The 22,874-nt window shown below is 52.5% G+C and overlaps 8 protein-coding genes across 8 annotated transcripts; 7 read left to right on the forward strand and 1 right to left on the reverse strand.

Moving 5' to 3' along the window:
- The first annotated feature begins 348 nt into the window (after positions 1–348).
- NCU05686 (cell wall glucanase) lies at positions 349–3,201 on the forward strand. The gene is made up of 2 exons (XM_957955.3): positions 349–1,446; positions 1,569–3,201. The coding sequence occupies exons 1-2, from the start codon at positions 1,317–1,319 to the stop codon at positions 2,870–2,872; spliced, it is 1,434 nt and encodes a 477-aa protein (XP_963048.1). The 5' UTR covers positions 349–1,316; the 3' UTR covers positions 2,873–3,201.
- Positions 3,202–5,703: 2,502 nt separating this feature from the next.
- Positions 5,704–7,680, forward strand: NCU05687 (hypothetical protein). The gene is made up of 3 exons (XM_957956.2): positions 5,704–6,047; positions 6,120–6,340; positions 6,393–7,680. Exons 1-3 carry the CDS (start codon positions 5,914–5,916, stop codon positions 7,562–7,564), a joined length of 1,527 nt encoding a protein of 508 aa, XP_963049.1. The 5' UTR covers positions 5,704–5,913; the 3' UTR covers positions 7,565–7,680.
- A 605-nt stretch (positions 7,681–8,285) lies between these two features.
- Positions 8,286–10,122, forward strand: NCU05688 (hypothetical protein). The gene has a single exon (XM_957957.2). The coding sequence runs from the start codon at positions 8,775–8,777 to the stop codon at positions 9,534–9,536; it is 762 nt and encodes a 253-aa protein (XP_963050.1). The 5' UTR covers positions 8,286–8,774; the 3' UTR covers positions 9,537–10,122.
- cox-4 (cytochrome oxidase-4) lies at positions 8,581–11,841 on the reverse strand. Its single transcript, XM_957958.3, has 5 exons — positions 11,547–11,841; positions 11,248–11,292; positions 10,676–10,834; positions 10,514–10,614; positions 8,581–10,450 (listed from the first exon to the last, which is right to left on the reverse strand). Exons 1-5 carry the CDS (start codon positions 11,635–11,637, stop codon positions 10,286–10,288), a joined length of 561 nt encoding a protein of 186 aa, XP_963051.1. The 5' UTR covers positions 11,638–11,841; the 3' UTR covers positions 8,581–10,285.
- Positions 11,842–12,362: 521 nt separating this feature from the next.
- NCU16615 (hypothetical protein) lies at positions 12,363–13,324 on the forward strand. Its single transcript, XM_011395713.1, has 2 exons — positions 12,363–12,696; positions 12,761–13,324. Exon 2 carries the CDS (start codon positions 12,819–12,821, stop codon positions 13,137–13,139), a length of 321 nt encoding a protein of 106 aa, XP_011394015.1. The 5' UTR covers positions 12,363–12,696; positions 12,761–12,818; the 3' UTR covers positions 13,140–13,324.
- A 1,781-nt stretch (positions 13,325–15,105) lies between these two features.
- NCU05691 (hypothetical protein) lies at positions 15,106–18,058 on the forward strand. Its single transcript, XM_957960.3, has one exon. The coding sequence runs from the start codon at positions 16,022–16,024 to the stop codon at positions 17,534–17,536; it is 1,515 nt and encodes a 504-aa protein (XP_963053.3). The 5' UTR covers positions 15,106–16,021; the 3' UTR covers positions 17,537–18,058.
- Positions 18,059–18,591: 533 nt separating this feature from the next.
- On the forward strand, positions 18,592–19,420 carry NCU05692 (hypothetical protein; the record flags this gene model as incomplete). The annotated part of the gene is made up of 2 exons (XM_957961.1): positions 18,592–19,176; positions 19,343–19,420. 2 exons carry the CDS (start codon positions 18,592–18,594, stop codon positions 19,418–19,420), a joined length of 663 nt encoding a protein of 220 aa, XP_963054.1.
- A 744-nt stretch (positions 19,421–20,164) lies between these two features.
- On the forward strand, positions 20,165–22,496 carry NCU05693 (interferon-induced GTP-binding protein Mx2). The gene is made up of 2 exons (XM_957962.3): positions 20,165–20,603; positions 20,653–22,496. The coding sequence occupies exons 1-2, from the start codon at positions 20,175–20,177 to the stop codon at positions 22,474–22,476; spliced, it is 2,253 nt and encodes a 750-aa protein (XP_963055.3). The 5' UTR covers positions 20,165–20,174; the 3' UTR covers positions 22,477–22,496.
- The last annotated feature ends 378 nt before the right edge of the window (positions 22,497–22,874 follow it).

Genomic DNA, 22,874 nt, shown 5'->3' on the forward strand with positions numbered 1-22,874 from the left:
ACTGCTGTTCTGTCAGCTGCTGCTGCACATGTATTCTCATGGATAGGTGAATCCCCAGAATCATGAAATCCAATTGCGCTGTTTTGAATTCTCACGTCATCGAAAGGTCCCTTTTTTTTTTTTTTGAGAATTGGGCGATTTTGCAGAGAAAATCACCACCAAAAAAAAAAAGGAAGGAAAAAGGCCTGGGCTCTCCCTCTGGGGATTTTCAGGGAGCACGCTAGTGGATCGATCACGAGGGAGTGGACCACATTCTCCACAGTTTAATGTCCCTTGGCGGGAGTCGGGGTCCAGTTCAAGCCGATCAGTGTCACTCCCTTGTCCCATGGAATCGATGGATGATTCCCCGTTTTATTTCCTGCATCCGATCTTCCCTTTTTTCTTTGTCTTTCACGCGGGCTCCCCCACATTTTGGGAGTTTTGGGATGGTTAACTGACTGTAGAAAGAACTTGTGTTGCCTGGGAGTTCTCTAAAAGGTTCAGATGGAAGAGCTTCCCTTGGTGGAGGGTGGCATCCCATTGTTTGGAAGCGAGCGAAGGTCCCAGAAACTGGCTGGAATTCAACCACATGTTTCTCCAACTTCCAGATCGAGAAAGTGATGGCCAGCTTCGTTCCCTTTGAAAGAAAGAAATCCTTGATCAAGGTTTCCTTTTCGTCCCTCTTTTTACATTTGCCTCCTTCCCTCTTTTCCTTTCACCTGTTTGGCTTCGACTTTGGTCGACTCTCTCGCTTCACCCATTCACTGGCAAACCATCATTACGTGACCGGTCATAACGGAAACAAAAACAACACACCCTCGCTAACTAACCAACATCAACAATCCCGGTGCCGAACAACCCGAGACGACGACGACCATCAATCAGTTACTTGGGACTGAAGAAACTGCATTCACATTTCACAACCCCGCGCCAGCACAGCCCTTTCTGAAGCCAACCACCTGCGCATCTCCATTCCTTTCCCCACGAAGGATTCGCTGCGAGTGCGTTGCCCCATTGCATGCGACTAGGGGATCGACTAGGCAAAAAGCAATTAAACCGACTTTGGCCCATCTTAGCCGGTTAGTACGGGGAAACCCCTATAGGCCATCCCCTGCAAGGGCCGTTGTTGGTAAGGTAGGGTCCGCCGTGGGTCACATGGGCGGTGGTCCCTTGGTTAATCTCAATATTTTACGATACGACTCCCCACGTTAGTCAGTCCACTCTCACTGTCAACATTCCATTGTCCGTCGTCCTCCTTGTCGGTTCGTTAGACGGGGGGCAACATTATCACTTTCGTTTGTTTCTTTTGAAAACAACATCACATAAACCACGTCAAAATGCGTTCAACAACGGTTTTGACTTTGGGCGCTGCTACTGCCCTGCTCGGCGCAGGCAACGTCCTCGCCGATGATATCCCAACCTGCTCATTGGACAAGAAATGTCCAGAGTCGGCGCCTTGCTGTTCTCGTAAGTTTTTTCAGTTCTCTTCACTCATCAGTTGGCACCACCACCACATCTGCCATCTTGACATCCATATCAACACAATGCACGACGGCAGCTCACTAACGCATCTATCCGCGCCACCGCAGAATACGGCCAATGCGGCGTCGGCGCCTACTGCCTCGGCGGGTGCGACCCGCGCATGTCCTTCTCTCTAGACTCATGCGTGCCCGCCCCCGTCTGCCAAGACAAGACCTACAAGATGGACAAAGCCTCCATGTCCAAGATTGTCGACATCAGCGAGTACCTCGGCGACCCCTCCAAGGCCGACTGGGTCTCGCAGGGTGAGCCCCTTTCGTACAACGACAACACGCTGCTCACCATGCCCAAGAACTCGGTCGGCACCGTCCTGGCTTCCACCACGTACATGTGGTACGGCTCCGTCAAGGCGCGGCTCAAGACGTCGCGCGGCCGCGGCGTCGTGACGGCCTTCATCCTCATGTCGGACGTCAAAGACGAAATCGACTACGAGTTCGTCGGCTCCGAGCTCACGACGGCCCAAACCAACTACTACTTCCAGGGCATCCCGACGTACGCCAACAGCGGCAACATCAGCGTGACGGACACGTACTCCAACTGGCACGAGTACGAAATCCGCTGGACGCCCGACCAGATCCAGTGGCTCGTCGACGGCCAAGTCGGCCGCACAAAACTCAAGTCGGAAACATGGAACGCCACAGCCAACCAGTGGGACTTCCCGCAGACGCCGTCGCGGGTGCAGTTGTCCATTTGGCCCGGCGGCGCGGCGTCCAACGCGCAGGGCACCATTGACTGGGCGGGTGGTGCGATTCAATGGGACTCGGAAGACATCAAGAACTACGGGTACTACTTTGCTACGTTTGGAGAAATCACGGTGCAGTGCTACGACGCCAAGAGTCCACCGGGGACGAACAAGGGCACGTCGTATTACTATAACTCGTACAGAGCGACCAACGATACGGTGGTGGATAGCGATAAGCCTACGGTGCTGGCGTCGTTCCAGGGGACGGGCACGGATATGGATGCTGGCAAGCCGAGTGGGACCAAGGGCGGATCGGCGAGCGCGACCAAGGCTGGTGGAAGCAAGGGGACGTCGGCGCCGAATTCGATTCCGGGCGCGGGAGCGGCGCCTAATCAGGTGCCGGGCGGAGGGTCGGGGAGTGTCTCTGGAGGATCTGGATCGTCGTCGTCCGGCAGTGACGGTGGCAGTTCGGCGGGTGGTGATAGTGGGAGCGGCGCGAGCAGTGGTTCGAGTGCGTGTGGAATGAATGGGTTTTCGCAGAGCTGTGATGATGGAAGTGGAAGTGGAAGTGGCGGTTCGTCCACGAAGAATAATGGTGTCAAGACGAGGGATGTCCAGGGGGCGAGCGCGTTGGCGGCCGTGGTGGGGATTGTTGGGTTGATGGTTCTTTAAAGATGTCTTTATGAAGGGGTGTAAGAGTGAAAGAGAGAGAGAGAGATTTGGTTTGATTAGTGAAGAATGGGCAGGGCAGGACAGTAATGGTAATGTTAACGGGTAATTGATGTCTTATCTTGGGCTTGTCCTTCAGCGGTGGTTCCCTTCTTTTTTGTTGGGGGTTTGTGCATTGGCTTGGGAAGTTTTAATACCATTCTGTGGCGTTTGGGTTTATGTTATGTCATTGTGACTATGACTGTGACGATGTCCTCTTTGAATAGGGAAGAGGGTCATGAGGCTGTCCGTCGGGTCCCAATAGTGAATGGATATGTTGCTGAGTTCCTCCGTCGTGGTTTGTCGAATTTTCAGGTGAACTTGCGGTCTGACCTTATCATACCTACAAAGTCATGTGTCGACGTGAAGTTTCTGGTGTTTCGTCGCGCTTGTTCTTCACGATGGGATGGGTCCCGTCGGTGGTTGTCATGAAGTTGAAGACGGGACGGGAGGGACCTAAGACGCCCGGTGGAGCGTGCTACAAGGGCACAATAGGCAGCACTGGACTGTTAGTGGCTGCAGTGAGTGAGTGCCTGTTTCATCATTGCGTCCATGCAGCTGTTAGCGTCCCCCGGCCGGGTACTGTGCAATTGACGTTGACGTGCCTGCAGCGAGGTCTCTGACTTAGTTGTCGATCACAATCCACTAACATGTTGTAGGTACCTCCACTCTTGACTTCATCTTCGTTCTTTCTTCAATTCCTTGGACATCGACTGCTTTGTATCATCACTTGGCCATGTTGAATATGGAAGGCACGATGATTCTGATATATGTGTGTACTTCAACTTCTCCTTGAAGAAGCGACGGAGGTCTCTTGAATATTTCCTCGCCCTCACCCTCATCAAATGAACCGACTTCTCTCCATCATTTTACCGCTCTTTTCTGACAGCATGTCAACACCATCGGCGGCGGCAATCTGGTTACCGCATATGGCAAAAGGGGACCAAGATAGCTACCAGATTCGTCGAATGAAAAACCGCCTTGGTCCCGATCCGCCCGTTGGCCAGGCTCGACCACTCCTACGGGTCTCAGGAACGGGCCTGGCAGTGCCTGGGAAACCGGTAAAGAAGAGTTTTCCGCCATCTGACCATTCCTTATCACCGTCCATTACAACTCTCCAATGGTTTCATGCCCCGCGTGTTTGGCCCAATGGTGGTAGTAGCCAAAAGGTACTGATCGACTATACCGACCCGAGGATCGAAGCTCTCGGGTCCTCTCGATATTACGCAGACGGGAAACCGAAGACGGAATGGCCCCTCGATCCCCGAGCTAGCTTACATAAGGATGGTAACACGTATCTGCTCGTCCAGAACTTTTGTCGCGAGAATCAACTAGTCATGAAAGCTCGGCTAACTGTCTATTTGTCTTCAGCCTGTTCCATCCTACCTCTAGCGCGTGCGAAGATCAGGCAATGGATCAACACGGGCCAGTATCTACTTCTCTTTCTGTGTTTTCTGGCATCGAGAACACCAAGGCTGACTACGTGACGAGACCGGTGTAGTGACTGCTTCTTGGCATGTCCAGAACCATCTTCAGTCCTATATTGTTCCCGTGTCACGATACAGGTCCCGCCTTGGTTTCTTCGAGTCGCGAACATGTTCCACCCGAGGCCCCGAGGCATCCAAGGCTGAGCAGAGCAAACACGGTACGGGGAGCACATCAACAGATTCGCAACACTTGAGCCACAGCCCCCGCCGCACATACAACCAGTCGGCTTACGGTTCCAACCGGAGACCTTCCGCGAGACCAGTAATGGTTATGACTTGTCTTCCCGCGTGCACTGTTTCTTGCAACAGCCGTGTGGCGCCTGGCCCATGACCAGTCCCCCTGCCGGAAGTAACTCCGCAACAAGGCAGCCATCACAGTGGGAATGACTTGGATGCCTTTTTACACTTGTTCCGAATGTTACACCACCAGCGCTTCCCAGGTTTCTGGGAATATTCAGCACTTGGGTTCATGCTACGACCAATCTCGTTCGCTGGATATGTCAATTGTCCTCATCAAGAACCGACTCCCCAGCTTGCCAAGGGACTCGCGGAAGCAGAGTGCCATGTCCCCGGCGTGTTGCGGCGGGAGATCCGACACACCTTTTGCGTGCGGCTCGGCTTTCAGATGTTGGATGGTTCTCCGGAAGGTTTATGGCCACATACCCGGTGCAATGCAACACGTTTGTTCCCAATTATCTGTGTTTTTAATCCATCATCCAGATTAATCCAAGATATTGGCGATACGGGCGCTACACCTCATACCGGCTTCGCATCCGAGTGCACCATCGAAGCCTTCAACATTCCCGGAACCATCACACCGGGTCAGGACTTGACGCTTAGCTGATTTGTGGAATCACTGGGAAGAGGACCACGAACATCAAACCAAAATCCTCCACGTGCTAGTGCAGCCGCCCTCGTGGAGAGGTAGCACAGCACACCGGTTCGTGACCCTTCTCACCATAGTGCTGAGCTGAATCTCCTTCAAAGTAACCATACTACGTCTTGGACGTTTCAAGCCTTATCTATCCTAAACCCACTGCAAGTCTGATGGAACTAGATCATGGAATCAAGTTCCGGTCATCTATCATGACAATGTACTAGTGTACCTCGAAACTGCAGGGTCCTGATGGTACCTGGTCAGCCTTTCCTCTCTTTTCTGCCAGTCAACATGTAAGCGCATCTACACACATATCCATTGAAGATCCTCATACCTCGGAGCGCTGCCGATGCATTTGGCGGTCTAGGGCTGATGCTGTTCCCGTGTCTTTAACGGTTCATCGTCAGGGCGAGAAAGACTTTTCGTTTGTTGACTTTAACATGGTGTCGAGCGGCTCTATTTTCCCATCAACAGGAGTGACCTCTTCAGGTATATAACCACTCACCTGCTCCCCTCCGTCCGTCGTCATGCGTTCCACAGGCATTCAATAGGTCCTCGGTATAAAAAGGCCTCGGGAGCCTCCTGTTCTATTTTTGGGCTCCCGCCAGACCATTTTCCATCTTGCACCAAGTCGTTTCACAATGTCAAACCTTTCCGAGAGACAGTCCAAGTTGGACAAACACCGGGACACCATCTATCGCTTATACATCACGGAAAACAAAAGCCTATCACAAGTTATTGACATTATGAAACGCGACCATAACTTGCTGGCTTCGTACGTTACATTTCCTTTCCAAGTCAGGCCTTTTTATGTCAGGCCGATAGCTAACATGTGATGGCCACACAGGGACAAAAAATACAAGCGTTACTTCAAGATCTGGGGATTCGAGAAAAACTACAAGACCAGCGAAATGATATCCATGCTCAAGATGCAACAAAAGCGGCTCAGGGACGGAAAGAAAACGATATTCTGCAACGAGAATGGGCAGAAGATACCCAATAGCAAGTTCACGCGGTTTAAGAACCGTCACACAATCAGGGAGTTCGCGGATGAAGAGTTACAAGACGGTACGGTGGTACTTCCTATCTTCCGTTTGGGGCCATCGCTTATGCTTGGTAGTCGAAATCCCGAGAGGTATCACCTACAGAACACCCGAGCCAGATGACACCAAAATCCGGTTGAAGAATCGTCCCAGCACCAGTAGAACTGGCGAAAGAACAGGCATGGGGATGGAGGAACCTCAAGTCATTGCCCAATTATCTCAGTCGGACCGCAGGGACAACATACGGCGAGAGGATTATCAACTACCCGCAAGACCAGGCTCGCCATTGTCTTTGTCCTATCCGAACCGGAGCCAGTATCGGGATACCGGTTTTACCCCAACTAATGCCTCTCCTGCGCCTTCGGCGTACTCCTTGAACACTACAATAGGTGCTCCCACTGCTCCAATGGCGGCCTACGCGTCGAGGCATCATGGCCAGATTGAGACACACTTCTCCCCATACTCGACGGCCATCAGCGACCCAGGTGAATATCAGTTATCTGCAAGTTTAAGACAGAGCTCAGTGTCATCTATGCCGCCCCTTGACTTGAGCGACAACCGGGCTGGGCTCTTTACCAGTACCGTTCCTTCTCCCGCTCTTTCTGCATACATGTTAAACGCTACTCTTGGCTGTCAAATTTCACCAGTGGCAGCATACACGACAACTGAGCAGCGTTCAGCGTATGCGCTGGATTCCCTAACACAATTTTCAGGTGCCCACACCGCGGGTTCTGTTCACTTAACCGCCGACGCAAGGCCAGGATCGTCGTCATTTAATAACTATCAAGGGAATCATGTTGGGCCTTCCCGTGGTACTATTAACTCTCTCGCAACCTCAGCTTCATCACTAAATAACACCTGCGACCTTGGTGCTTCATCCGCTTATCCCTTTAACAACACAGTTACTGCCCCTGTTCCACTCTCCTCTCCAAGGAATGGCCAAGGGCAGTCTTCAACCAATGATCCCATCTCGCCGGGTCTACAGCTCATTGATTCCGGTCCCTCTCCAGCATGCGGTCAGAGTGAGGTACTCTTCGGTTCCGGACTCGACAACTATACTGGTAATTATGGCAGATATGATAGTATACAAACAAGCAATACGAACAACACATACTCTCCTGTGTTGCAGCCATATCTTGATGGGATCGAGGAGTATCCGTACTGCAATACAAACAGTTACTACATGGCCGGATATCAGGGCGGAAATGGCGTGGATGAAAGTTTGGGGTTTGGATCTCAGTCCCATTGAGGAAAGATGGTTCTGGTGATGGTGAGGATAAGGCGATGAGTGGGCACAGAGCAAAAAAGAAAAAAAAGAAAAAGGGGATAGAATGATGCATTGAACTGAGTTCTTTGACTTCTCCACCCTTGAAGATTTCGGCATCGTTAGAGTAGGGGCTTACGCTGTCCCGTCTGTCGAGGAAGAAAGCTTCCTGGCCTGGACAATGCAGCATATGAACGGGGCAAGCCATGAAGCAGCCGGGGCATATCATTCCAAGCTATTCCTTAGACATACTTATAGATAAATCTATGGAACCTCGCCAGAGTTTGTTTGCCCATTACATATGCGCCGTTTCATGACCGAGATTGTTTCATCGCCGTACATGTTGGAGTGAAGAGGTTCAGCAACATGAGGTTGATCTGGAGAAAGGTTTAGGGCATGGAGGACACAGAAGGCAGCAAAGGATATATCTGAGATTAATTCGATAGGGACGGGAAATTGATCTGGTATAAAAGACAGGCTTTCTTTTGGTTGGAATCTATTCTTGATTGGTCCCCTCATGAGTGTGTTGAAGTTCATATTGGCGATGTGACGTTGTAAGCTTCCCCGGAGGTTGCACTACATACAGTAACGGCTGAGATGGCCCCGCATTTTCAAGGCCATTGGCCTAAGCTTCTATGTAGTGGTTGAGCGGGTCCATTCCCACCATTGGACCAAACCAGACCAGACCATCGAGGTCCCGTCTCCAGGATAATTCATTCCAGTCGCAGGCTCCCTGTGACCATCGACAATCCAAAATAATTTCCCTCCATTCAAACTACTATCCGATTTTTGGTATCATACCAAGGTATTGATCTCCTCGATCTGGTTTTGTGCGACGCTAGCCTAGTACCGCACTCAGCTACTAAGAACCGGAACCCATCGACCGCTTCTACTACTGAACTACAGTGTAGCGCGCGCCCACTTCCATCCATCCATCGAACAGTACCTATCGCAACGCGACAACCACCTGGCGCATCCACGCGCAAACATCCATCCATCTCCTCGAAGAAGCCACAACGATTTACTTAGCTTTACGAGAAGGCCATCGAGTTGCTCCCTACCCGAGCAGACAGACCATCATCACCAAACCCTACCTTACCTGGCCTGTACCTGGGTACCTACCTACCTACTCAAGCATCCAACCAACCACCCACCAACCCATTCAACAACACCTACATACGCTCCTCAACGCAACATGTCTGCTGGTCCCGGCAGTGGCTCCGGAGGCGGCTCCGCAGGAGGAGGGAAATTCAACCCCAAAAACCTCCACTACGACCGCTCCGCTACCCTCCCTCCCTTTCTCGCTCGGTTGCATGCTCAACATGCCCCCGGGAACTTTGACGGTCCCGATCCGATCCTGGCTGCGCGGAGACGACCGACGAAGAAAGCGAGGAGTGGAAGTGAGGAGGCGGAGGACGCGCCGCTTGTTTTGGACGAACAGGGGAATGTGGTTGATGGAGTGTCTGTGGGGAAGGATGGGAGGGTGATGGAGTCTGGTTCGAAGGTGGAGGGTGAGGGGACCACAGAGGGGGAGGGACAGGGACAAGAGGGGGAAGAGGGGGAGGGGGGAAAAGATGGGAAAGAGGGGGAGGGGGGAAAAGATGGGAAAGATGGGGAGGGAAAACAAGAAGGGAGAGAAGGGGAAGGGGGGGACAGAAACAAACATGGGGAGGGGAGTAAAGAAGGGAATAACAAGATGGCAAAGGAGGAGAAAGGAGTGGGAATAGGAGCGAGTAAGAAGAAGAGAAAGGTAGGGAAGGTCATTGCTGGCGATGATGACTCTGATCAAGAGCAAGATGGGGATGCTAAGGAGCCAAAGGCAAAGGCTGAGGGTACAGATGCCAAAGACCAAAGCGGAAAAACGGAACAGGCAGGGGAGAAACCAAAGCCCAAGACGGCCATGAAGAAGGCTAAGAAAATCAAGCTTAGCTTTGGTGATGGTGATGAGGAGGGTTGAGATGCCGTCGTTATCGGGCTTGGGCGCTGGAAGTACATAAACACCGACGGGAGAAAAAAAAGGGGGGCATGCCGAGAGGAAGGTGTGTGTTCAAGGCTAACAACCACGTCGGCCGGCGCATGTCCCAATAGCAAGTGGAAGGGCGCAAGATGCGCGACCTGGTGACAAGCTTGCGGATGACGAGGGATGCAAAGTCCGAGTTTGTCTATGCCGTTATGCCTGGAGTACTACCCAAGAGCTGTCCGGAGAAAAGCAATAGGGAGCTGTGCCAGAACGTCGTTCCCGATCCTGCGGTGCTCTGACTCAGTGCCAGGCAGAAGAAGCTATCTTGGATGGTCTCGAGTCTTGTTGCTCGGTACCGCAGAGAAGGTCGAGTCTAGATGATTCTGCGAATGCACTCTGAGCAAACAGCCCTAGTAGCAATCCTGAATCTAGATACTGTCACGCCAATCCAACCTCTTTCGAGCTTCTCGATGGTATATACAATTCCATGTTCAGTATTTATTTGGCCCCAGGGTTCTAGGTAGAAATCTACAGCTCTAGGTTCCCGAATGCAAGTCCAATGAGGTAACAACCACCTACCCAGCCTCATCATCACCCCCGTGTTCTCCAGGTTCGCATTCACAGTGCTTGCCTCCCAGTAAACTTGTGTCATATGCATGCATCGTATTTGTCAATGTCTTCTTCTATTAACAACCCACTACACAAAAACCTCAAACCTCCCTTTGCAAACCCCACAACTGGGTAATTTACCAGTACTCGGGCTTGACGTAGTCGGCAAAGGTCTTGGGCTCCTCGAAGCCGTGGTGGTCGTGGCCGTGGTCGTGGGCGTGGTCGTCCTGGGGACCGACGTAGTCCATCTTGTAGACGTTGCCGCACTCGGGGCAGCGCTCGACGGGGCGCTCGCGGGTCATCTATTTTTTGGTTAGAATACTCAATTTGAGCGGTAGAAGAAACAGAGAAGAGAAAAAACTCACGGTGAGCCAGATGACGTTGTGGGAGTCGGCAGGGAAGCCAGTGCAACCGGCGTACTGCTCATCACCGGCGGAGCGGACGGAGATGGGGTTCTCCATGGTGCCTATTTTTCAACTGTCAACCCCCCAGCTCCTCTCAACCCAGGTTATTACAGCAAGTCTTACCCCTGCGGGAGGCATCAAGGGGCTTCATGTCGAAAACGTCGACGCCCTCCATCTTGCCGAGAATTTCGAGACGCTCGAGACCGGTGGCCTGCTCGAGATCGGTGGGGACAGTGCCGGGGGCGGCACCGGGGCCGAAGAGGTCATCCTTGGTCTTGATCTCTGTTTGTCGCGAAAGGTATATATGTCAGTCATGTATGTTTTTTCGTCGTATGCGGTTTCGTCCGTCACCCCGCATCGTCATGGAGCGAGTGGAGGCTATAGGGAAGCTGGGCTGAACTGAGCTACCCGGCCGGTGGAAGCTGTGGTAGATAGGGGAGCCTCAAGCTTGAGCTGGTCGAGGAGCTTCTTCTCCGGTTCGTCCGCGCAATGATAATAACCCCCTCCTTTTTGTGGTCGTCCAATGCTTTCCTCCTCCTTCTTCTTGTTGTTTCATCAAGCTCCCCCAAGCTTGACTAAGCTCAGCTCGAGCTTCGAAAGACCCACCACAGCTTCCAGTTCGCGTAGCCCAGTTCTCCAGCAACCCCAATAGACACAATGGTGACGCAATCGCCGGCGGGGGGAGATCATCATACCGGAGAGACGCTTGATGTGGGGGACAGGCTTGGTCTCGGCGTTGCCTGGAATCAAGATAAAAACATGGTGTCAGTTTTGCGATCGGGATTCGGGGGTTTGTGATTGATGCGCGTTTGGTTGTCGCGAATTGGTTCGAGGTGGTGGTGGGGTCATGATGTCGTCGTCGTTGGTGGTGGTGGTGGTGATGATGCTTATGCGCGGATATTTGCAGCTTCGCGATTGGAGCTTTTTTGGATGCCGTGCTTTTTTTCAGGCCGCAGCCGCTAAAAACCAAGAGACGTTTCCAATGTTCACTTACAGCGCACAACGGTGGTGGCGATGCTGCGACGGAGAGCGGGGGCAGCGGTGGCCCGGCGGGCGACGGCGACGGCGGTGCGGGACAGGAGCATGTTGGCGACGGCGGCGGGTGGGTGGTGGTGGATGGTGTGATGTCGGAGTGACAGAATTGACCGGGAGAGAGCGGAGAGGCGGGAGATGATGTTTTGTCGCTGTCTGTCCGAATCCGAAGCTGGTTTGCCCACACTGCCGTGGGTCCCACAGCTGAGCTGGGCACCACTGCAGTGGACAGAGGCCCCGACCGTGCTGCCCTTCCCTTCTGCCGCTGGCAACTGGCGAACGGGCGGTTGTTTGGTACGAATGGAGGCGCTTGGACCACATTCTGGAAAGCTTCCCCAGCTGGTTGCCAGAAGCAGCTAGCGCACGGTCAGGTGATGCAGCACGTGGGACCGCTCATATCATCAGTACTGTACCATGAAGTGAAGCGACAATTGCGTGATGAATACATGGCAAGAGACTGTGTGAAGCAATCCTAGGTTTCAATTGACTTGGGTACGGCATAGATTATATAATGATTGAGCTAACTGGGAGCAGAAGGAAGAAGGTCTTGATGAAGCTATTGCAGGTTTGACTGGCGTGACCCTAACCCTCCAAGCCCCAATCAAACATCGACAATGCTCCACCCCGTCAAACGGAACTCGGGCTTTCCAGCTTCAAACTACCGGGCCCAATCCGGCTTCCGTGTCCGATAGTGGATCCCCGGATCGGCGCCCTGTGCAAGTTGGAGCGGCACCATTCCGGAAGTGTGCAAGTTATCTTATCCAACTAACTCACGAACGAGAACACAACACAACAAACGATCCACAGCTTCTTCACCACAGCCGGTAACCGCCACCGGTCCTTTGTCAACTCCCTCCCCTCTCACCTCCACCCGCTCCTTGAGAAGGAGGAGCAGAAAGGAAAGTGGTATCTGAAGTTGTAGGGGCTGGGTGGTTGTGGAAGAGGTGGAGGCATGCATGGCAGTGAAATTTCGCATATGAGAGTCGGGTTCGGAGTTTGGGACGCCTGGGAGCTTACACAACACTCGTATTTTACCTTGTTCAACATGGAGGCTCAAGACATGGAAACACACAGGACGTCTTGTTAAGCACATGACCACGCCCTACAGCTACGTACTCCTCTCTCTGCCTCCTACCCACTAAGTAAGATTCTTACCTACATGATACCACCTCCTAGTGGCGGAAAATTCCCACCTCCCGAACACCACCATCCCCAAACCCCAGAGTCCTGTCCCATGGTTCTCGCCCTGTTGAGGCACAGACGATGCACCCCGTTTTTTGTTTCCCATTTTGGAAGTTGGGCAACTGGGGTATGCGGGGAGCCCGTCATGCAGTTACTGTCGTTTGCTTCAGTTGAGCGGTTTTCAGGGTCTTGGATGTCACTCACGTGGTCGATACTAAAACCGGCGATGGTGCTGGATGGCTTGCATACCCCTGACTGGATGAGGATGAGGTGGGTGTCGAGAAACATGCGATATGGAATGGTGAGACAGGGGCTTAAGTCTTGGAATATTCCACGAACCATACCTACCTCTGTTCTAGCCACCCGACCATAGGATCGGGCTCCTGCTTTGTCTTTAGGCATACATTCTGAATGGTACCCAATAAACCAAGGCTGATCAGTCCGGGGTAATCTGAGTAGATCTCCTCGGGCGGAGTTGGTTCCGCGGCTGGGGCGCAAATGGCTCGGGGTCTTCACCCTGTCCGAGGACTCGCTTTTAAACGGCTTTTCGTTTTGAGGATTATGTCAATGGCAAGACTGCCTCTCGGTACTTGGCTCATTGTCAGTGTCTCGGGGTCACCTTGCCCGTTAAAGCATTCATCATGATGAAGAACCGACGATGCACTGGAAAATGAGTTGATTCAACAGGCCGCCGATTTCCTTGCTTATGAAAGGAGCAATGGCTGACACAAACCGATGGCCAATCATCCCAAATTGTAGCGTCTACTGGACGGAATAGTCTCGTGTAACCGAGTGTTTGAAGGGGAGAGGGCGACATCTTCGAAATGGGTGCATGGCGCTGGAGATCATCCCCGGACTTTTCAGGCGACAGGGTTACTGCAAGAGGGAGGAATCAGACTCCAAAAGGCTGAGCAATCTCTGCAGCTGAGGTCCTCACTGACTGGAAATGGTCAGTCACATTGGAACCCGAACACCAATGAGAGTCATGAACGATGGCCATCCTACCAATTTGGGCACCGAGGGAAGGAGCAATCAGCCAATGTTGCGAGGCCCCGTGATCAAGGTTTGGGTCGATGATACTCCCTCATCTTCATCTATCCGAAGAAGGTGCAAACCCAGGAGAGGGTTCATGTCGTACTTGGAACTTTTGGTAGTACACTGCAATGTGTTGTATAGGGCGACATGATGAACGACCTTCAAACAACCTCAGGAGGGCAATAATGAGTCTTGGCACTTGGCAGATGGGTAGGACACAAGTTCGTCAAGGACCTACTGGTAGAAACCATCACCAGAACTGGAGAGGTGAAACCCCAGACAGCCAAAAGCGTAAAGCCGAGACGAAGAAAGGCTGTCGGACCTCGAAAGACAACCAAGTAAGTACCTGATGTCAGGTCTCTCTTCTGGTTTGGACAGGAAGGTACCTACATTTTACCCCAGACTCTTGGGTGGCATCGACCGCAACTCTTCCAGCATGTAACATTGTCTAGAACCCGTGGCACCTGCCTGCCTGCCTGCCTGCCTGCATCACACTTTTGCTGACTGTACAAGCCCAAGTCACTTGCGTGTTGCTTGGTTGCCCTTGCCCTCCTGACTGACCAACGGCGACAACCGACAGCAACCACAGCCAGTCAGTCAGTCGCCCAAACAACCAAACTCCCTCTCTCAAATTTTTCCTCTCCCCGGCTAGGTGTCGACTCAGCCCGTCCCGTCGTCCCCTTTCCGACAGCCTTTATACGCACCAATCAGACGCCATTCGGTACTGTCCGCGTAGACTACTGCGCAGAAAAGACTTTCCCGACACCACTCAATCTCTTCTTGTTTCCGTGTCGGCTCTAGCCCGTCATTCCTTTGCGTGCTTCTAACCATTCAGCTTGCAAACTGAACCACACCCAAAAGCTGCATAGCTTCCTGCACCCCGGCTCTTCCCACAGCTTTTTTCCATCGTGCCGGTGCCCATGTCGTGCTACCATCTCGTTCGTGTCTCTTCCAATTGCTCGGAAGGTAGTAGCTAGGGCTGTTGGTCTGTTAATTAGTCTAATTGCTAGCTTCACCGCCATAGGGATTAACAATTGATGCGACCAAGATGCTCCATGGAGGTTGGTCTTCATAACCATCAATTCCTGATTCAGGCTTCGTGGAATCTGGTCTTTCCATCCTGCTGGGTCAGCTCATGTCCCCCTCCCCTTCCTACGCTGTCTCACCTGATCGCCTCATTCGAGTGCTACCCCTCTCTCACCAAGGGGAAGAAAGTTTAACCTTGTTACCATTTGTCTGTTTCGTCCTGCTGGCCAGCCTGCTATGGTAGAGCTACACAACAAACATACGAAGCTTTCCCATCACCTGAGCCCTCGGGTGATCCAATCATCTTTTGGACTCAACCATTTTTTGGGCGACTTGCGACTTGCAAGGTTTTCGACAAATCAAATGAACCTTTGAGCTTTTCTTCTTCCCTTCCCCCCTTCTCAATTTTTTAAAGACGCCACTTGCGCATTTCTTACCTACCCTGTACCCTACCGAACATACACTACTGCGACTGAACATTGGACAGAAATCGGAACTTGTGTCATGGTACCTACCTTGAATCGTTCCAGCCCTGCCAGCTTTTGTTTTCGCCTCAACAAGGGACCGTATACATACCTACCTAGTCAACCCCATCGGACCTTTCCGAAAACTGGCATACAAACACACACATACACCATCACCACCACCACCACCACCACCATCATATCATCTTTTACAAGCTTTTCATTGTTTCACACGCCCAACTTTTACCTTCTCCCACCGACAGATCATCTGGCTTCCTGAACTGAACAGAAAGTTTTTCTCCTCACCCACACTCACTGTCTTTGATCCGTATTATTGCCCGGTCAAGTCTTCTCGGTGATGAAGCTTCCTCCTCCATACCCGACATTTCTACCATCCGAATACCTGAACACCCGAAACCCAACGACGACCCTTGTTACTCCTACAAAACCGACACCTTGAACGACTGAAACAAGGCAACCAAAATTCAACATGGAGCATTAACGGATCAATCAACCTCTTATCACGCGTGGAAGTAGTATAGGTCAGGCTGCGTGCGGTTTGTTGCTGGTTGCGCAATTGGGATAACACAGAGCAGAGTCTTATTTCCAGGATCTCAATCAGTCCTGCCGAGACTTCCAGTTTGTGTGACTCGCGAATCAGAGCAAAAGTAAAGGCCAAAAAAAGGGGACGGGACTTTCTTTTCTTCAACACTCCACGCCAATCAATGCAATGGGAATCCAAATCGTCGAGTCCGCGCTAGAACCGCCTCGATCGTCTTTCGCGCAGCCGCAGCAGCAGCAGCAACAATACGGACCATGGCACTACCGCGATGTGCGCTCAAGCAGCCGCCGTTATGGCTGGGGTGAAGGACCGGCGGCGGCGGCGGCGGCGGCCCTCATCTCGAATGCATTTTCCGAGAAGAAGAGATTTGCTGGAGCCGCGGAGGGGGGTAGTAGTAGGGGTAGCGGAAAGAGTACCAGCAAGACGGCAGTGGTGTGTCTTCCACTTCCTGCTCTTGTTGTCGAACAGGCCCAGGAAGAGCAACCGGAAACTAGCAGCATCGGATCAACAGAAGTTCTCACGCTCTCGGTCCCAGCCGCAGCCCCAGCCTTAGCCTCAGCCTCAACACCCACAACAGCAACAGCCTCGCCGTGGCCATCATTCACAATCCCAAGACCTTCTGCCTCTACTTCCCCAATCCTCACATTCCCACTTACTCCCATCAACCCGCCGCATCTTTCGCATCTTGAGGCGCATGTCCTTCCCAAACCCAAAAGCCTTAAACGTTCTCGTCCCTGCACAGACGTAGATGGCCACAACACCGCCCCGCTCCCGTGCAAGAAGCGGCGTCTGCGGCTAAACTTCGTCACGTCCCGTCTATCTCATCCCTTTTCGTTACCCGCTACGCACATCCTTAACCGGGAATCGATCCTCAAGGGAGATAAGAGGCTACGAAGTATAGCGGCGGCAGCGAACAGGAGGATGGCCATGGCTGGATTAGGGTTCGGTGGAGTTGGGGGGCAAAATGGGGGCGGAGGTGGAATGGCAATGGCGATGGGAGGGAGTGGGAGTGCGGCATCGTGGTTGAGGAAGATGGCTGTCATGAATCGGTTTAGGTTGAGGATGATGGGGGAGGGTTTGGTGAGGGCTCAGCAGGCTCAGCAGGCTGCGCAGGCACAGGCTGTACAGGCACAGGCTCATGAAACTGGGCAAGGGAGAGGAGGAGGAGTACCTATGCAACGAACAGCTCAAGGACATCATGGCTTCGAACCCGCAACAACTCAACAGCCTCCTCCACCTAGGGGCAGTCAAGCTGGTGGGCAACAAGTTCGGGTGCCAGTAATAACAGGGTTTCCACCACCGGTGATACACACCACCACCTCCAACTCAGGACCACAAACATCAGCACCATCAACGCCACAACGCCTCTCTCCCTCTCCGCCCCTTCACCCACTTTACTCACCAGACCTTCGGCCCACAGACGACCAAGACGATCAAGACTTTGACGACGAAGACGTTGCCTTCCCCACATCAGCGCACGAAAGTCGATATGAAGGCGAAGAAGAGGAAGAAGGGCACGAAGTGTATGCGGATTTTGGGGTGTTATTCGGCGGCGGCGGCGGCGATGGGGATGATGATGTCGACGAGGAGGGAGATAGCATATCTGGCGAGATGTCTGGAGAGCAGCAGCAGGAGTGTTTGGGTTTGGACGATTGGGATGGGATTTCTTGGGGGGCTGCGTAGATCTTCCTAGGTAGTGAGCTGGTATGGGAGGGTATGGATGGGACGGGGTTGCGGACTGGGCGGCATTGTCATGTTATTTACTACCGCATCACTAAAACTTGGGCGTATCGATTGGTTCGGGCAGGACGTCGTGCTTTTTAGCGCAAGCTTTGCATGTAGGCGGTTACATAAAACAAAGCAGAAGAAAGAACATAGGTGGCATTTGTCAGTGATTTGTTTACCTTGGTTGCCGTACCAGGCCTTCCAGCGCGAAACTTGTCCGTTCTTTGTCTGGATACCTGCCAGATCTCATTCTCTTCACCCGGCACGTCTACATCCTTCGGGGAGATACGCGATCACGCTCGGGCGGTTACTTCCTCGTGGCGAACATTGTTGTTGTTGGGGCTCGCGACTCGCCTCCGCCTCGGGCAGCAGGCAGCTCGCGCGGCTCCGGCCGATGGTGTTGATAACGAATACATGTAGATAGCCTTGGCGAGGGAAGACGATAACGGAATCAATGTTCATCAATTGGAGATTTCGACAGGATACCTCTAGTGATCGATATCGTGGTGTTTCAGACGTCGCGAATACCGACGGATGTCGCGGGATGGAGCCGGGCTGAACGGACTTCGGAGTCGAGGAGGGACGGAGTGAATGGTGGAAGTGAGAGGTTGAGGTTACGGGACGATCCGGGCGACTCACCGGGATTCACGGAGGTTTCCCCTGAAATATACAGGGACCCGAGGTTCGGTCCAGTGAGCCGGTGCCCCACTGCAGGGAGCTGCCCCTGCCGAGCTACGGTATGTTGTGTACCCCACAGCGTATGCGCGGACGTCATGGCAGACGGGATCTACCCCACCTTAGTTTACTGAGTGGCTGCCGCTGCTGATAGCGCTGGTCGTCCGCTACCTCTGACTTACATTACATGGAGGCCCAGTGATAAGGGACAACTCCCCATCTAACGAACATCTACAGTCTCGCCTCCTACTCTACTCTTCATACCTCGTCTTCTCCAATCATACCACTCACTACCTACCCACCACGACAACACACAAACCACCACCACCACCACCACCATGTCCTCCCACACCCACACCCACAGCACCCACCTCAACCCCGAAGCAACCCCCTTCCTCCCCGCCATCACCTCCCTCCCCACCCTCCCCGACGCCGCCCTCATCTCCACCCTCGACCTCCTCTTCGAACCCTCTCCCGACCTACACGCCCTCGCGCTTCCCACCCTGCGCACCATCTCCTTTTCCTCCTACGACGACCTCATCTCCACCCTCCGCGACGAACTGCTCGCCATCGCTGACGCCGTCGCCCTCGCCGCCGCTGATCCCTCCGTCCCGCAGATAGAAAAGGAAAATATCCAGCGGCCGTTGCATGCGATATTGGGAAGTCATCCGAGACTGGGCGAGGCGAAGAAGGAAAAGCTGTCGGCGCAGAGTCGAAAGGAGCAGGCGCATTTGAATTCCGGGGGGGATAGTGAGGAGGTGAAGGAGGAGCTGAGGAGGTTGAATAAGATGTATGAGGAGACGTTTCCGGGGTTGAGGTATGTGGTGTGGGTTAATGGACGGGGGAGGGGGGAGGTGATGGCGGATATGAGGAGGAGGATTGCGAGGGGGGATTTGAGGGCGGAGGAGAGGGAGGGGATTCAGGTTGGTTCTTTTTTTTTCTTTCTTTCTTTCGTGGTTCTCCCTTTTGATATTGTCATCGGTGCTGCAGTAGCCTTGATGTTCCTGGAGCTGCTACAGTTGGAGCACTACATCATGCGTGATGGAAATTAAGGATGGCAAGGCTGACTTTTACCTACCTAACACCTAGGCAATGTGCGACATTGCGGCCGATCGAGCGGCCAAACTCCTCAAGTCCGCACAGGAGGCCGTCGAACATAGCGCTTAGAGAAACTGAGTACATGGCCATATAGCTGTGGTGGCTGCCAACTTCATCCAATTGTACGGTTGGTGCCAGACAAGGCAGGAGGATCAAATGCAGGTCGCTTGGGATGTGACCTGCATGCTGAGAAGGCTGTCACATCTCAGCCACACCCGTCAACCGGCCGACAGCCCGTTTGTTGTTGGACGAATCCTTGACGACAATGCAAATGCACTCTGCTCGAAGGGGACATTGGCTCCTTATCAAAGGACTAAATCGGTAAGCACCCTTGTGGAAAGCAATGGAAGGGCATGCTCGAGGACAAAAAGTGCTGCTTGTTATTCACTTGCTAACCCGTGGTTGAAGAACGCCTAGTGATCTGCTGGCGCCTAATGCATTACCTTGAGCTTCGTCATCTCAGCCTCACCCATTGGCCGGCTGTTTGTTATCGAACGAATCATCGACGGCAACAACATGCACGTAGCCCGCGGGATTCAGCATCAGCATACGGATGCTACGTGGGCGACACCAATGGATAAGTTTGTCGACAGGCCACTCGCATGACTCTACTAGGAGAGGCCTACTGTTACCCCCACCCAAAGCATCGTATACTTTGCCTTCTGTCTTCATAAAGACCCAACATGTTCCGTGCAAGCAGTGATCCCTTTCATTCTCCGCAGCGTCTCCTATATCTGCTATCACAATCTCACACAATTCACTTCTCACCTGATTCTTCCTTTTTGAAGCCATCTTTGACAACTCCTTTGATATACAAGTCTTGATGAAACTTAAACGCTCTTTGCCCGAGACCACAACAGCAACTCCTTCTACAATGGGTTCTGAGATCAAGCCCCCTGCCTCAGGCATCCTGACCAGCCCTGATCGTCTCCGCAAGATTGATCAGTTGCGTGAAAAGAACATCGATGTCATCTTGCCGTTGCCTACACTGGTTGCGGTCGGTGACCAAAGCTCTGGCAAGTCTTCCTTGCTCGAGAGCGTCACTGGCATTCCGTTCCCTCGCGGCCAGGAACTCTGCACCCGTTATGCAACTCAAATCACCCACCGCCGCGATCCTGAGGTGCAGATTATCATCACCATCATCCCTGCCCCTCAGAGTACCGAAGCGGAAAAGGCCACCCTCAGGTCTTACCGCAAGGAGCTTTCCTCGACCACCGAGCTCCGTGACCAGTTTGCCAAGATTCTTGATGAGGTAGGCGTCCCACCTTTTAGTTTGCCAACTTCTGCTAACCGTTACGTAGGTCAACGTCTATATGAAGATCAAGACAGACAAGAACCCTGAAGGAGAGAAGACCTTTTCTAGGGACATCTTGAAGATTGAGAAATGCGGCCCCACTGAGGACTATCTCACCGTCATCGACGTTCCCGGCATCTTCCGCCTGACCTCCAAAGGACAAACAACAGAGAGTGATCGCAACCTTGTTCGAGACATGGTCACCGGCTTTATCAAGGACAAACGGACCATCATCCTTGCCGTCTTGCCTGCCAATGTGGATGTGATGACGCAGGAGATCCTGGCTCTGGCCGAACAATACGACCCGGATGGAGAGCGCACCCTCGGTGTCCTCACCAAGCCTGATTTGGTCATTGAGCGCAGTGCCAAAGAGGCGGTTTGCAACCTCGTCACGGGAAGGAAGAAAGCCCTCAACCTTGGCTACTACCTTGTCAAGAACCGTGGAGGTGATGACGACGATGACTCTAAAGATGACTCGGGTATTCGCCGGAAAGAAAGAGATCTCTTCCAGCAGAGTCCTTGGTGTAACTTGCCGCAAGAGCGCGTGGGAGTTGCAGCACTTCGTGAGAGGCTCCAGGATCTTCTGGGTGAGATCACGGACAAGGCGTATCCTGAGCTTCGTTCTGAAGCGCGCAAGAAGCTCGCCGAGGCTCGGGAACAACAAGATGCGCTTGGCCCTCCGCGACAGACGGAGCGCGAGCAACAGCAGTATCTTGCTCAGATCGCAGCCAAATTCCAGCAAATCGTTCGTGCAGCTCTCGAAGCCAACTACTCCACTCATTCAGCGTTTGATGAGCATGGCTTGAGGCTGATTTCTCAGGTAGTAACCGTCATAGACATTTTCAACAGGCAGATGAGACAAAAGGGCCACACATACTCCTTTGGAAAGATTGATACAGGGGAGTGGGGTAGTTCAGACAACAAAGCGGATGACAGTGAAGAAGAAGAAAATGCTTCAGAGCACGGTACAGAGCAGAACATCGCAACCAACGCGAAGGAAGTTCGCCGAGCATTTCCGGAGTTGGAGAGCATTATTCACATGGTGGAGGAACCGAGTGCTGAATTCACCGTCCAGCAAGACAACAGTAATTGGATCCGGAACATGTACCATGAATCTCGTGGTGTCGAACTCGGCACCTTCAGCCCCATTGTTCTCGCTAGCGCTTTCCGGGAGCAAACTACCAAATGGAGCCTAATGACGGAGCACCATCTCAGCGATATAATCCTGAGCATTCACAAGTTTATCATTAGCATCCTCAAGATTGTTTGCTCGGATAGCAAGCTCTTTGAGGCGATCAAGTCCATCCTCATGGATGATTTACTGGCGAGGTACGCGAAGGGCATGGACTATGCCAAGTTTTTGGTCCAGGTGGAACGCGAGAAGAAGCCCTACACCGTCAACCACTACTTCAGCAGCAACCTCCAGAAAGCTCGCGGGGATCGGGTCGCCGAGGCCCTGCAGAACAAGCGTTACTATGATAGCAACTGTGTGAGTGTCGAATATGCGGTCAAATTCGAACACGTCAGTACGGCCATCACCAACAAAAGCAACGAGCAGCATGCCCAAGATGACATCCACGACATCCTCAAGAGCTACTACAAAGTGTCCCGCAAGCGCTTTGTCGACAACGTGTGGCTCTATGCGGTTGATCATCACTTGCTCTCTGGACCCAACAGTCCCTTGACGCTCTTTTCGGAACAGTGGGTGTTGGGATTGGATGAGGACTCGTTAAATGCTATTGCGGGCGAGTCCCGCACTACCAGAGACAAGCGAAAGGAGTTGACCAAGAAGATTGCTGATTTGGAGGAGGCGTTGAGGATTTTGAAGTAGATGGTGTTAATACTGCTTTTTGGCATGTTTATGCTTCGTTTCGTTTGTTGTGCAGATGATTTATGTTGTTTCGTCATCTCTGATCCAGGGGTCTACAGTCCAGTACTGGTTTGTTTGTTAGTTTGAGACCTCGTGTCAACTTTTCCATGCGTTTGTATAGCTAACTGATGCTTGACTTTTACCTTAAATACGCCATCTCTAGCTACTAAAATGCCAGATTAAATCCTGTTAATGCCTTTGAACTTATCTGTATCAGCTTTAGGACTATTCGAACAAGATTTCATCTAGTACACTATGTATATTATACTACCAAGAGTGCCTAGTGTACCAAGCTAACAAATAAACCAGCATCGGACTGTACGTATCGTAGATCAGCTTAACCAGAGCACACTGGACAA

This window comes from Neurospora crassa, linkage group III, assembly GCF_000182925.2.
Source record: "Neurospora crassa OR74A linkage group III, whole genome shotgun sequence".
Lineage (NCBI taxonomy): Eukaryota > Fungi > Ascomycota > Sordariomycetes > Sordariales > Sordariaceae > Neurospora > Neurospora crassa.